Source organism: Crocodylus siamensis, chromosome 13 (genome assembly GCF_052110815.1).
Source record: "Crocodylus siamensis isolate JL-2025a chromosome 13, ASM5211081v1, whole genome shotgun sequence".
NCBI lineage: Eukaryota > Metazoa > Chordata > Crocodylia > Crocodylidae > Crocodylus > Crocodylus siamensis.
Window position 1 is genome coordinate 15,994,190 of NC_143407.1, and position 14,350 is coordinate 16,008,539.

Genomic DNA, 14,350 nt, shown 5'->3' on the forward strand with positions numbered 1-14,350 from the left:
ATGACAGCCACCATCTGGCCATGCAGAGGGGGTCAGGGGGGCAGCTTGGCCTCACAGGGGTGGAAGGGAGCTTCCCTTGACCCTGCAGAGGGGAAAGGGAGTTTAGCCTGGCTGGACCTGCAGGCCTGGCTCCTGATGGGTACATAGAGGTTGGCAATTTGGCAGCCCATGGGCTGGCTATATTAATGGCTGCTGCTTCCTCCCCCCGCAAATTTCCAGACCTGTGGGGAGCCCTATGGGCCAGATGTGGTGGCTTCATGGCCTTCATTTGGCCTACAAGCCAGAGTTTGAGCTATCCTTTTTTTTACATAATATCTTTAAAATAAAGATCTTTTTTCTTGTACTTCACATCCAAGTTACTGGCCATCTTCACATTCCTGATATAATTTATCTGTCTAGTAATGTCATAAATGGAGATTTTCTTGTCTGGAAACACCAATGAAAATTAATTGTCTTTTTTTGTTGTTGTTTCCTATTTGTCCAAAAGCCATGGAAAAATACAGAGAGGCTTTGATACAGAAGAAAAATTAGAAAAGTCTCTCTGATAAGCAACCAACTGAATGTCTTCTGGATCTTTCCCACTTTTTAAACTCTCTGGTCTATTAATTTATCTGTAATAGGTATTAGTAGGGTTGGAAAAGACCTCTTTTCTGTAGTTCTATCTCAAATGCAGAGTTGCAAGCACATATTTCTGGAAGGTGTAATTTTAGTCCATGGTAACCTAACTGTATTCTGGTTGCCATAATGTTCTTATACGATACTTATCTACAGCTTGGCTGAGTGCTTTTCTTCCCACTTTGCTATCCCTTGGAGTTGGCTGGCTTGGCAGTACGTTGTTAGCTATGGAACAGCTATCCTGTCCCATTGACTGGATGGATGTGAAACAACTGGAATCACTCAGTCTCTTCATATCACATGTGCATTCTATGAGTATTCTCTGTGCAGCTATGACTACTTTATCTTGAGTGACTGTAGGAAGATTTTGAGATGGAAAAGATATGAAGGGCCAGATGTTTGCTTTGATAGTGACTATTTGCCCTGGGCAAGAGTTTGTATGTTTCGCCCAGGCCTCCAAATCTTTTTTTTGGCTGCTCCCTCTGTTATTTACTGCAGTGTCTATCACTGTGAAGTGCTATGATACATAGGAGCAACAGTTTATAAACCAATGCATAATGATAAGCAACCCTCGGAGCCATGGGCAGAATCCCAGCTGCTGACTTTTGTACCAGTTGCTTATGGCAGGGTCCATCAACTTTTCACCCACTGAATCACTCGTCACCTGGGTGAGTGGAGCACGTGCTTTGGCACTGTCCCAGCAGAGCCCCTAGGGAGTCACAGTAGAGGGGGCCAGGAAAAGAGGAGCAAAGACACGAGGAGAATGCACACAAGACTCAGAAAGATTTCAGCCAGGAAAGTTACCGGAAATAGTTACACAGATTGAAAACAATTGCATCTATATGAAGTACTTCTTCCCAAAATCCAACCTCAGTATTTTCTTCCTCCATTTCAGCCCACTGAGCAGTGCTAAAGCCCTGTCATGCCACTCGAAATAATGGCATTTTGGCTGCCTTGTTCTGCTCTGCGTGCTCATGCTGCACATCACAAAGGCGGGCACTGTGCCAACCAGTCACATGTCCTCTGTTACAATGCCTACTTCCTAACAGGCATGAACAGCTTTCACTGGGGGAGGACACTGACCTTGAGGACTTCAAAGCAAAGTCGTACACTGGTTCTAAATTATTCCCATTATTTGCCTCCAAGTTAGCATTCTATAGATTCCTCCTGGCATACGTGTTTGCAAGGAACATGGGCATAAGCTTCATGCTGATGAAAATTGCTAGATGGGTAGTTCTGGAGATGGAAGTCTCACCATGCCAACAAAGCTACGATAGTAGTCAGGCAACATGACCCAGTACTACAAACTCTCACATTCTGTCAAAAATGTTTAGAAATTTTTGGGTATGGGATGGAGGGGAAGGAATATCCAGCTCCTAGAATCTGGTGATTCAGAAAATCAACTTTCCATAACAAAGAAGTTTCTTGCCCTCACAGTTAGAGAGAAGAATCTGGAGAACTTGACCCATGCAGCACCTGATAGGCTCACTAAGCAAAATGCAAAAGGAAAGTGCACAATACTTACAATGATTATTTTTATCCATTATTATTAATCATGTTTATTATATGTTGGGACCCAATTCCTGTTTTTCTAGCTTGGCTGCACATCTTGCCACACTACTCCTCCAGCCAGGGGCTCATCAGTCAGAACCCCTTCAATCTGTGGCTTTGTTACTAAAGCTGCTGATAACGGGGGGCTGAGGAGTGCCAGTCAGGAGGGACAGTGAAAACAAGCCAGAGCTATGAGACTTGTCCTGCTCTGGGTATGAACCATCAAGCTGGTTATATGAAATGCTTTGCACTCCTATACTGACTTTGTACCAGGCTGATGTGCCATCACATCCTCTCCTCTCCGCTCCTCTTCTCTCCTCTGTACTCACCCATGGGTGAAAATATCAAATTCATGGCAAAATGTGGGGCCAACTTTGCCCTCAGTGCAAGCAAGGGGAGACTCGGGGCTCCAGTCTCTTCTTGGGCAGTCCTTCTCCCAGCATTCCCGTGGCTTCATGGGACAAGCCTGTTAACACAAGAGAGTAAGGGCTTCAGAAGGGCAACTGCTGATTGATAGGTACAAGGAGAATGGCTTATAAATACCCCTTCCCCATTCACTTCGATATAAATACAACAGTTCTCTGCATGTGTGTGTATTTATAACGTATTTGTTGAGGGTACAGGGATCACTCATACTTTTTCCTGGGGCTGGGTATAAATAACCCAATGGCATGCATGGCTTATGCATGAACAGACAGCTATACATACCTTTCCCTTTTCTTTTTTTATGGGTCCAGAACATGAACTTTTAATATTTTCCACCTTAGCCCAGCTCAGCTCAGAAAAAAAAAAGTTCCCAGAAATGTGTTAAAACAAAACATTATCTTCCCTCATGAGGAGAGCTGCTGGTTTGCCATTTTTCAGTTGGACTGTGGTCATGTTAGGCCTTACACACAGGGCTACCCACCTGGAGAGTGGAAATCAGTTCTCATGGGAGAATGGTCCTGGGTCTCATCTCTGTACCACTGTTGGTTTCTCTGAATGCACATGTTCAGCCTCTATTTTCACCCCTTTTGAGGCAGAATCCCTGTTCCCCACTCCTTGGCTACAGTACACAGCAGGTATTGCACATTCAGCTGATCTGACTGAATTTAGATGCCAGCTGTGCTTTCCTTTGGGAGTATGACAGTGGTGACTGTTGGGACCTGATATTTAACACCAAACTGATCTTTGGATTTTTCCAGTAAAAACAAAACTTTTAGAAAAGCATTTTAATATGGTAGTCTCCATGCATATCTATCTTCCTTCTAGTCTCAAATGGTAGCCCAGGCAAACCTGGCTTTTTCAGATGCTTCAATGCTTGTCAGCCGAGATATAACCTCTTTTTTTTCCAGTTTGAGTTCCTTTATCCTTCTCAGTTCCTAGGCCCAAGGGTGGCACCAGCCTCTTCCTGGTGGGGGGGGGCTAGACAGAAAACTGTGGGAGCTGTGCTATACATCTTCTGGCTGAACATCCTGTGGCCATGCATCTTTGAGTGCCCGCCACTTTAAGGACTAGAAGCAGGCAGCTGCCAGGTGCCTGATTAAGGCAGCCTTTTCAGGGCCCAGATACACAGGCTGACCCAGCAGTCTGCTGCTGCCAACTAAGCAGGTCACATCAGACTGAGATGCTGCTTCTGCAACATCCTTGGAGATAAGGACAGGAGCTACGGGGATGGCAGGAGGTTCCCGATCATGATCTAAAACTGCACCCTGCCAGGGATGGGTGGCCTGGTGGGGCTGTTTGTGGCAGGACAGCTCCCAAGAAATGCCAGGCCAGTTACCACCTCAGTGAAAGGTAAGGAGTGGCGCCTTAAAATCCCAGCCCCCACAACCAGGTGGGTAACGCTGTAGTAGGACCTGAGAAGGTGGACCCATATAAGAGAGAGTGGGCTAGCTGCTCAGAAGCTTGGCTCAAGGCACCCTGAACTGGTCAGGACCAGAAGGGTCAAAAGGGCTGGAGTGCCACCACAATAGACACCCAGAGCCAGGGGCCTGTGTGGCCAAAGGTCCTAGAGAGGGGGCCACTGCTGAGAGGGAGAAGACTGCAGGGAGCTTGGCAGCCCAGAATGAGGGCAGAGTAGGCCACCTGATTAGGAGGGATCTAGTTGGGGTCTAGACTAGAGTGTTATGGGGCCCAGTGTGGGGCTGGAGCGTTTAAGAACTTATGATGCCATCTGCAAGGCATGGGCCATGGTGTAGGGAAGGTTCGGAGCCATGGATAGTCCTCACTGGCATCAGGGTAGTGTAAGGGCAGCCTCCTGCGTATTATATTTTAAAATATTCAAGTTGTAGCAGGCAAGTTAGGGCGGAGTACCCTCAGCATGTGGGTAGGCTGACTTGAGATCTTGTCTCAAGTTTGCTCCATCACACATACTTATTTGTTTTATTAACAATACCCATTTAAGGTGCTACACTTCTGTGAGCTATGGACAGGAGCAGGGTGGGCTCAGCTGCATGGGGCAGATGGTGGGAGACTTGGACAGGAGTGGCGCTGGGAGGGGTGGGCTAAGGTGAATTTTGTCCTCCCCTAGCACTGCCCCTGCCTAGGCCTTTGGTTCTGCTTGCTCAAACCAGTTCCTAGGCACTGGAGGAGGTCAAGCCAACATACTTGGAGTCAGTAGCTCTGCTACTGCCCAGCAATATCCCTCAAGTGTTTGCCATGAATGACTGCTTCCCCTTCATGGTTTCCACAATGGCTGCACTGATTTACCCCATAGATTTATACCATAAATATCCTCATAATCAGGTCAACATACACTGTTCATAAATTATTATAAAGCAGCATGCATCCCTCCTAGTGTATTAAAAGATATACAGAGCATTGACACTTGCTATAGAACGCTAACATGTCTTCTCACAAGGCTGCCTGTAGTTGGTTCCCTATTACCCCAAATCCATGTTCTGCCTTAGGTCAGCTCTCTGGTTAGTCCTGAAAGCATGTTGAACCTAAGAATGGAGAGCATGGATTGTGGATCCTGACTCTTGATCACGTCAAGAACTGAATGATACTGGATGAAATCAGGGGAAGCTGAAGGTTTGTGCCTCTGTGAAACTTCAGAGCACCCATTCTGATATAGATAAGGCACCCTTCACCCCTGCTCATCATAGCACGGGGCCAGCTCTAGTACGTACCACAGACATCTGCAACACAGTAAGCTAAAAGCAAGCCAAAATAGAGACTCAGTTCCCTGAAGCAGTTATTCGAAGGGCTCACTTCAAGCACTTGGGTAAAACGGTTTGACTCCAGGTGTCTGCTCCTGGACAAATACTGATATCCAGTGATAACGAGTACCTTGTGTCAGAGCAAAATTTTGAGTATATGCTGCCAACACAGAAGAGCTGGACTGACATGCGCGGTTTGACTCTGTGAGTGGAAAGTTCCAAGGCTCACCCAGCCCTTGCCCCCTGGGTGACCTGCGGACCTGTCAATCATTGTTGACCTACTTTCCCCACAGACCCATGCTCAGATTGTGTCAGCTTCTGACTGAGAGCATGCTCAGTCAGAACCTGACATGAGGTAATCTGACTAGAAATTTCTCTGTGGAGAGGGTTCTGATTGGCTACCAAATTCATATAAAAGTTCAGTGAAGCCCTCCCTCGGGTGGAGATCGCGTTAGCTGAGGACAGAGGCTGCTGCTGCTGCAGGGACTGTCTCTCAGTCAGGCTTTAGGGCCTATAGATCTCCTCCTTTGCCTCCTCCGCTTGGCATTTTGTATTGCTTACGGCTTTGACTCCGCTCACCTGGCTTCTGACGTACCTTGGCACTGACTACAGACTATGATTCCGGATCATCCATTGGACTTTTTTGCAATCTCAGTTTGACTCACCTGGTTTTGACTTCGGCTTCCGACATCACCACTTCTCACCGTTTTCCTGCGGGACTGGCGTCACGCGACTCACTGTATACATCGAGTTACAGTTTTCATTTTGTTTGTATTCCCCATTAATGAGCTGTTGACCAGCCCTGGGACTAGGTCTTTGGACTGAACCTCGTGGGCCAACAGACCCCGTCGTTGTTTATTGTTATAACTGTAACTGAAGACATCGCTGCCTACGCCTGAAGCGTAAGTCAAATAAATCCATCTTCATTTCAATCCGCTCCGGGTCCGTATCTTCTGACTCTACGCCAATAATCCCACCTGTCCGTATCTGATTGCCACCCCGGGCCCACCGTGACCTTGGGGCCCGATTCATTCTGTTCGGTTTACCCCGACATGGCGTCACGAACAGGATCCATGGGAGGCGTATTGGAGTCGGAGATTATAAGGAGTTGCCCGTGGAGCAACCGAGTCCGGCAGACCATCGGTGCCGAGGACTTATGGGACCATACAACTTTCCATCAGGCCGCACTGGCTGAAGGAACTGTGAGCGGGTACCTGTCCCTCCAGGGAGAAAGTGGGGAAGAATGGGCCATTCGGCTCACCCCGGCGCTCTGGGTTGCATTGTCCAGGATCCTCGGGCCATTTACTGCCCAAAGGGGGAGACTAGGACCGTAGCCCTGGCCCGTAAGAAATCATTGGGCACGGCGACCTCAGGGCCAGACCAAGAATTCACCCGGTGCATGAAGTATGTAAAGGAGGGCGGTGAAGATACCCCTCCTGACGAGTTCAATTGTCCGACCCTTGCCATCGGGTCTAGGGGGCATGAGATCTTGACCCAGCTGCGAGAGCAGTTAGAAAGGGACGGCAAGAAAATCAAATGGTCCAGTCCCTGATGGAAGAAAGGCCGCATAATAAATGTGCTTTTTTGGGAGTATGTTGTGTTATTAAGAGAGCTAACCGATATGAGGGCCCAGCTCATGGCTACAACCAGAGCTGTGACAGAAAAATTGGCTGAGCGGCCATTGCAAGATGGCGCCGACCAAACTGTCAGCGCGCCAAAACCAGTGCTGATGTCATGACATCCAGCTCCACCCATCCCGAGCCCGCCTTCCAGAGAGACACTGCCCATGGTTCTGCCCACTGAGAACCGGCCTCCCGCAACAGTGCCACCTGTTGTACACAAGTCACCACCCCCGTACGTCAGCCAGCACCACCAGGAGGACGTACAACAAGAACTGCAACCAAACGAATTACAATGACAGTAACAAAGTAACAAGCAAGAGCGTGGGAACAGAAGCAACTGACGTGATGAATGAAAATGCAATCGACAACGTAACCATAGGAAAGCAGGAAGCAGTAGACGCAGTGACCGAGAAATATGGAGGGACTCAAAGCATAACAGCAAGGCTCTTAGTAAGTACGTCGGTAAACGGACCAGTAATACATACCCTGGGACAGCTCGACCAGCTGAGAGGAGCGATGGAAAAACAAAGACATCAAAAGAATGTAAGCTTCGACAGGGATGAGAAACAGGAATCAAGATACGTACATGTGATTGAACACAATCAAAAAATTACTGATAAGAACCAACGGAAACCACCTCGAGTGTCACCACAGGAAACGAGAAAATATTACTCTCGATCTTCTCCACCACCAGCCCGGACAAGTTATTCACCACCCCAGAGGACCCCTCTGGAAAGAGCAATGTTTGGGTTCCTTCTGGAGAAATCCGGCCTTAATAAAGAGCAATTAAGAGCCCTAAGAGACGAGGGACAGCGAGCTCTTGCCAAAACTTTAGGATTCATCGAAAGACCGAAATCAAAAAACGAGTGATCGCCATCGGCGGAGGTCCGGCGATCGATGGCTTGACTGACCCAAGACAGCAACCAACGGACTCAAAAATCGAAGTAACGCAAAACGAACATAAGCGTAACGAATCTACACGAAGCAAAACTCAACGAAGCGAACCCAACCGACGAAATGAAAAAACCGAAATAAAACCAAACAAATGAACTGAACCGAAACGACGTGACCCCAGACGAGATGAGTCAACAAAGCGAAATAAATGGATCCAAAGCGAAGAAACATGAAACGAATCAACAAATGATGAACTAACACAAACTGGGCCAAACAAAAATATACAAAGACGAAACAAACCAAAGCAAAATGATCCGAAGCAAACCAAGCCAAAGCGTAACGAACCAAAACAGAACGACTTGAAGCAAGCCGAACTTTGAACTGGACTTAAGCGAAGCAAATTCAAACCAAGCGAAAGGGACTCAGAACTTAAAGTAACTGAAACCGTTTTGACTAAAGGAGAGCAGGAGGGAGTTGGAGGTAACGAAAAGAATAACCGAAACGTAACTGTAGCAGCGAACAACACGAAACTTCTTGAAGACGATCAGGACCCTGATAAACCCAGTAACATAACGACAGCCAAATTTCTGTTAGGTACAGGAGCCCAGGAAGAAATGAAGGAGGAGCTTCGAAGTAAGAAGCTACAGTCACAACTAGCGGAAGCCCAGAATACTATAAAGAACCGAAAGGAGAAAAACGAAATCCTGGAAGAAGAAATTAAGGAGCTGAGGGAATTTAAAAAGAACTGTAGGTTGCAAAGACTTAAGAATAAAAGCTGTGTGTGTATTGTTTGTTTTCCAGGTCACAACAGCCCTAAGTGTGTGATAATCAAACGTTGACCTGGAGAAGGTGCAGCGCCCTGCTCCACTGTTGTGACCTGCCGAAGGCGACAGAAGACGTTACTTACTCTCGAGTGGAGACAACAACAGACCCGAGAGAAGGCTGAGATGGCACTGACCAAGCCTTGGTATTATATGAAAACGGAAAAGAAAAAACGGAGGACTCCTAAGAAGAAAAGAGCTCGAGTAGACCCCACAGTTAGAAGGGAAGAAACATTTATGAACGGGGTTAAAGTAAAGGTTAAAATTCCAGAAAAGCTGAAACCGTGGCTTGTTGATGACTGCGATTTGATCACAAGGCAAAGATAACTCTTTTGTTTTCCTGCCAAAAAGAATGTTGATTCCATTCTAGAAGATTATGCGAACTACGAAAAATCGCGAGGAAACACTGATAACCGAGAATATGTTGTTGATGAAGTTGTTGCTGGGATTAAGGAATACTTCAGTGTAATGCTGGGAACTCAACTGCTGTACAAATTTGAGAGGCCCCAGTATGCTGAAATCTTAGCAGATCATCTGGATGCTCCCATGTCCCAGGTCTACGGTGCACCTCATCTGCTACGACTCTTTGTGAAGATTGGGGCTATGCTTGCTTATACACCCCTGGATGAGAAGAGCTTGACTTTACTATTGAAGTACCTGCATGATTTCTTAAAGTATTTAGCGAAGAATCCGTCAACGCTGTTTAGCGCCAGTGACTATGAAGTAACCTCGCCTGAATACCATCAAAAAGCAGTATAATGCTATGTTGGTGAGGCGACCTATGGCAACCACTGTTAAATAGGCCCTTAGGTTTATAATGTAAATAATTTTGTTAGGAAGTTGTTCTGTCTCATTCTGTTTTATTTTGCAGAATCACCAAGCCATTGAGAGTCCGAGCAACCATCCAAATTCCCGAATCGCCGAAGAGCACTGCACCCCAGCACGTGTGAATCCATGACAAAAAATTGTTAACCACAAACAGCGACAGTGTACATAGTTATTATTCTGTTTGGACAGCCAATCAGGCTGGTTTCAGAGCTTGATCACTCAAGAAATACTGTTCTGCACCTGCTCTCATTGTGGGCTAATAACACTGGGGATGACGAGATGGGACAGCAGGGTGTAGGATCTGTATTTCTGTGCATCTTGCCAATTTTATATTTGTCGTACTTGTCTTTGTGTTCCTGTTTATTTTATTGGTCATTATTGTCATCCTTAAATCCTCGAGTCATGGCCGCAGTAACCATTGTGTGTAGTCTGAATCCTCCAGTTGTATATCTTTTCAGGTTTGGGTGGAATGCCTCCTCGTGGCTACTGACCTTGCTAACACCCTTGTTATCATTTTTATTCGTGTTCTTAGTTATCGTTCTTATCGTTAGGTGTATTTTCAAGATTCTGACACGTAAGGTTTCGAATTTGTCTGTATACGTGTATTCCGCCATTCCCACTCACGATAAGTTTCGGAACGACGCCGACGCCGAGGAGGAGGTGTGATTCGGACTTCAGAGCTTCTGTGTTGACAGCAAGGGGGCATGTCAGAGCAAAATTTTGAGTATATGCTGCCAACACAGAAGAGCTGGACTGACATGCGTGGTTTGACTCTGTGAGTGGAAAGTCCCAAGGCTCACCCAGCCCTTGCCCCCTGGGTGACCTGTGGACCTGTCAATCATTGTTGACCTACTTTCCCCACAGACACATGCTCAGATTGTGTCAGCTTCTGACTGAGAGCATGCTCAGTCAGAACCTGACATGAGGTAATCTGACTAGAAATTTCTCTGCGGAGAGGGTTCTGATTGGCTACCAAATTCATATAAAAGTTCAGTGAGCCCCTCCCTCGGGAGGAGATCGCGTTAGCTGAGGACAGGCTGCTGCTGCAGGGACTGTCTCTCAGTCAGGCTTTAGGGCCTATAGATCTCCTCCTTCGCCTCCTCTGCTTGGCATTTTGTATTGCTTACGGCTTTGACTCCGCTCACCTGGCTTCTGACATACCTTGGCACTGACTACAGACTACGATTCTGGATCATCCATTGGACTTTGTTTGCAATCTTGGTTTGACTCACCTGGTTCTGAGACTTCGGCTTCCAACATCACCGTTTCTCACCGTTTTCCTGCAGGACTGGCGTCACGCGACTCACCGTATACATCGAGTTACAGTTTTCGTTTTATTGTTTGTATTCCCCATTAATGAGCTGTTGACCAGCCCTGGGACTAGGTCTTTGGACTGAACCTCGTGGGCCAACAGACCCCTTTGTTGTTCACTGTTGTTATAACTGTAACTGAAGACATCGCTGCTTACGCCTGAAGCGTAAGTCAAATAAATCCATCTTCATTTCAATCCGCTCTGGGTCCGTATCTCCTGACTCTACACCAATAATCCCACCTGTCCGTATCTGATTGCCACCCCAGCCCACTGTGACCTTGGGGCCCGATTCATTCTGTTCGGTTTTCCCCGACACCTTGCTTCTTGGGCCTGCGCAGGGTAGGAGGGTGAGCAACAGAGACAGGACCAAGGTGTAAGAGACATTTTTGACACTCAGAGCTAGCTCAGCCCTGTTACATAAGTCTCTGTGGGTGCGTTTTCATGTGTGCTCAACTGTGCAATTGTTACTGCATTTGGTAAAGCGTGTATTAAATGACTGTGCAGTAACCATCGGTATTGTGCAGTCCTAGTGCCACATGGGTCATTTCCAACCCTACTGTGCAGTATCAATGAGCTACTATGCAGTACTTCTTGCTACTGTGCAGGAACAGCAGTATCATGGTTTGTGGCCGCCAATGCTACCTCACTGAAGCTCATTGCTATGACGACAAAGTGAACCTATTCTAGTATTTAACAAGCTAGGATACTCTGGGTGTTTCTACACATGCGTTTGATGTGGGACCAGTTTACTTGCGAGTAAACTACTCACAAGTAAACACTCCCGGGCAGGTGTCTACATGTGCAGGGGCGCAAGAGCAGATTTGCTGCTCTTAGCACCAAACTGCTACCATTTCTTGGGGCCCTGCTATCACCAGGGGAAACTGGAGGCTCTGGCCAGAGCTGCTTGTTGGTGGAGGCCATCTTTAAAAGGCAACCCTACTCCCTGGCCAGCTGTGTTTCTGGCTAGGAGCAGTGTGCAGAGCACAGGGGAAGCATGCAACAGTTCTCATGCCACATTCTCTGCTTCCCTGTGCCATTGTTGCTCCAGTCCCTGCCCCTGGCAGTGACACCCATGACACCTTCCCAGCCACTAGCCCTACATCTTGCAGTTCACAAACCTTTGCCAGTTTGCTTAGGACACCAGTCATTTCTAATCTCCACTTGCCAGGTGCAATACACTGACCATGTTACTGGATGTACCATCTCAGGTGCTCAAGATGGCAAAGTCTCAGAGCCAGTGCTGGATGAAGAGGAAATCTGAATCTCTGAACCCCTGCCTCTGTTCTAGGTGTCTTCTTTATCTGCTGGGACTATCACCTCCCATACCCACCCTCTACACCAGTAGTCTTCAACTTCTAAAGTAGGAGATCACTTTTGGAATTTAAAAGCAACCCAGGATCTACCACCCTCCCCCCAGCAAGTAAGTTGGTGGGGAGGGAAGTGGGGGGCAGATCGAGGCAGAGGGAGAGAACCCCCCAAGCAGGTAAGTCTGTGGGGGAAGGGGCAGGGGGAGGAGAAAGGGCTGTGGGGGTGGGGGGATGGGCAGAATGAGGCCCCAGCCCTACTCCCTCCCTCCCGCTGGGGTCTCAATCTGCACCCCCTAATGGCAGTGAGGGAGGAAGTGGGGCTGGAGCAGGGACAGGTCCTGCAGCTGGGGCAGGGCAGGGCAGGATGGAGCCATGAGTGGCTCATCTGGGGAACACGTGGGGGGGGCAGGCCCCCCAGGAAGGCACGGGAGCGCATGCCACTGGAGCTGCACACTGGGCAGCAGAGGGTGGGCTGCAGCTGTGGGCTGGGGCCAAGTTCTTCCCGGGGGGGGAAGTAGCTCTCAAAGGTAGGGTGCAAAGAAGTAGCTCCCAGAGGTGGGGTGCTATTGATCACCATAGCCTTCTCCTCCCCCTGCCCCTTCCCCCCACCAAGGACATGGGAGCTCTGCACCTGGGATCTGCATGGGGTGGGGTGGCTGCCACTGTGGGCTGCACTTTGGGGGGCCCTGTGGAGTGGCCGTGGCCCCTCCTCACCAAACCAAACCAACCCCGCCCTCCCCATCAGCTTCTTTGCATCCGGGCCCTGCACAGGCTATTTGCCTCAGGCCTCATATCCTGCTAGGATCACCTCTGGCTGTCAGACCTGGATTGCCATCTGCCCTAGGGTCAAACAGACGTCCTACTTACAAAACTATTTTACAGGAATTATTTAAAGCAAATCCTGCTCACACTGAGTCCCCCAAAGTGTTCCCATAAGAACTGCAAGCTAGAACTCAGTCCTTAGCCTCCTTTGTCACAACTCTGGTATGGAGGACACTCACTGAGAACTGTTGTTGAAGGAAACAGTAATGCCACCGAGACCTGAGACAGATAAGCAACTAAGCTGCCATGTATGGGACTGTTGCACAAATATTTCTGGAACAGGCACCACTCTGAGATATTCTGCACATCCTTTCCACCAGATATGGCTAGAAAGCAGCCACAAGAGGGGACAGTTTTAACTGGTGACAACCTCTTGTTTACAAGGCCATTGCTCCTGGGTACTACTCACATGCAGAAACACCAGTTCTTGTCTTCATTGCTTCTGTGTAAGTGACTGAGGTTAAGCAGGGTTACCATATTTCTAGTTTAAAAAAATAGGACACCTGTGGAAGGGTAGGGGGGTGTAGGACTGTGGGGGAGGGGCAGTGATATGCCCATGCCCTACCCCTCACTCTCAAGCCACAGCCCCCACCCCAGCCCTGCTGCTGCCCCTCACTCCCAATGCACAGTACCCCACCCCCCAGACCATGCTGGTGTTCCTCACTCCTGACCTGCATTCCCCTGTCCCACCCCCAGCCCTGCTGCCCATGCAGCTCCCTGCTGCCCCTGAAGAACCCCTTTCCCCTGCCTCCCTGCAGCTCCAGCATTGGCAGGAGCGCGCACGTGTGTGCGTGTGCACGCGCGCACACACACACACCTGCCTACAGCTGCTGGGGCCTGTGTGCTGACCACATGATGCCCCGGACTCCAATCACTTTCCCTCACTGTCCCCAGCCCCAAGCAGCTCTTTGCTTAGGCAAGCAGGAAGTGCCAGGAAAGTGGAGGCAGAGCAAAATCCCACACATTTGCTGATATTTAAAAAAAACACCTGGATGGAGACCGGAGGACACAAAAGGAAGACATGTCCAAGAAAACCCCGGACGTATGCTAACCCTAGTTAACCACTACTCCATGCTCCTCATCCACGTGGACACGACTGACACAGCCAGGAACAATCCTGGCTGGGTCATGAAAAACTATAGGGCTCTGGGGGCTGGGCTCAAGGGCACAGGTAGTTTTCTTCTTGGTCCTCCCAGCTGCAGGTCATGGCTACAGGGGGGATAGATGCATAGAAGTAAACAGAAGATTCCAGCAATGGTGCTACCGCGATAGCTTCAGTTTCTTTGACCATAGCATGCACCTCAGGGACTGTGGCCTGTTGGGAAGAGATGGCATCCACCTCATGCCAAAGGGAAAGAAGATTTTCTCGGCTTCTGGATAGGGCATTAAACTGAGATCATTGGGGGATGAGTCGTCAACCACTAGCGCAAGCCCA

General features: G+C 48.5%; 1 protein-coding gene across 1 annotated transcript; it reads left to right on the plus strand.

Annotated features, from left to right (window-relative positions):
* Positions 1–6,708: 6,708 nt before the first annotated feature.
* LOC149854000 (mortality factor 4-like protein 2) lies at positions 6,709–9,520 on the plus strand. The gene is given in 3 exon segments (XM_090026312.1): positions 6,709–6,832; positions 8,420–8,572; positions 8,675–9,520. Coding segments are annotated over 3 exon segments (1,008 nt in total). The 3' UTR covers positions 9,406–9,520.
* The last annotated feature ends 4,830 nt before the right edge of the window (positions 9,521–14,350 follow it).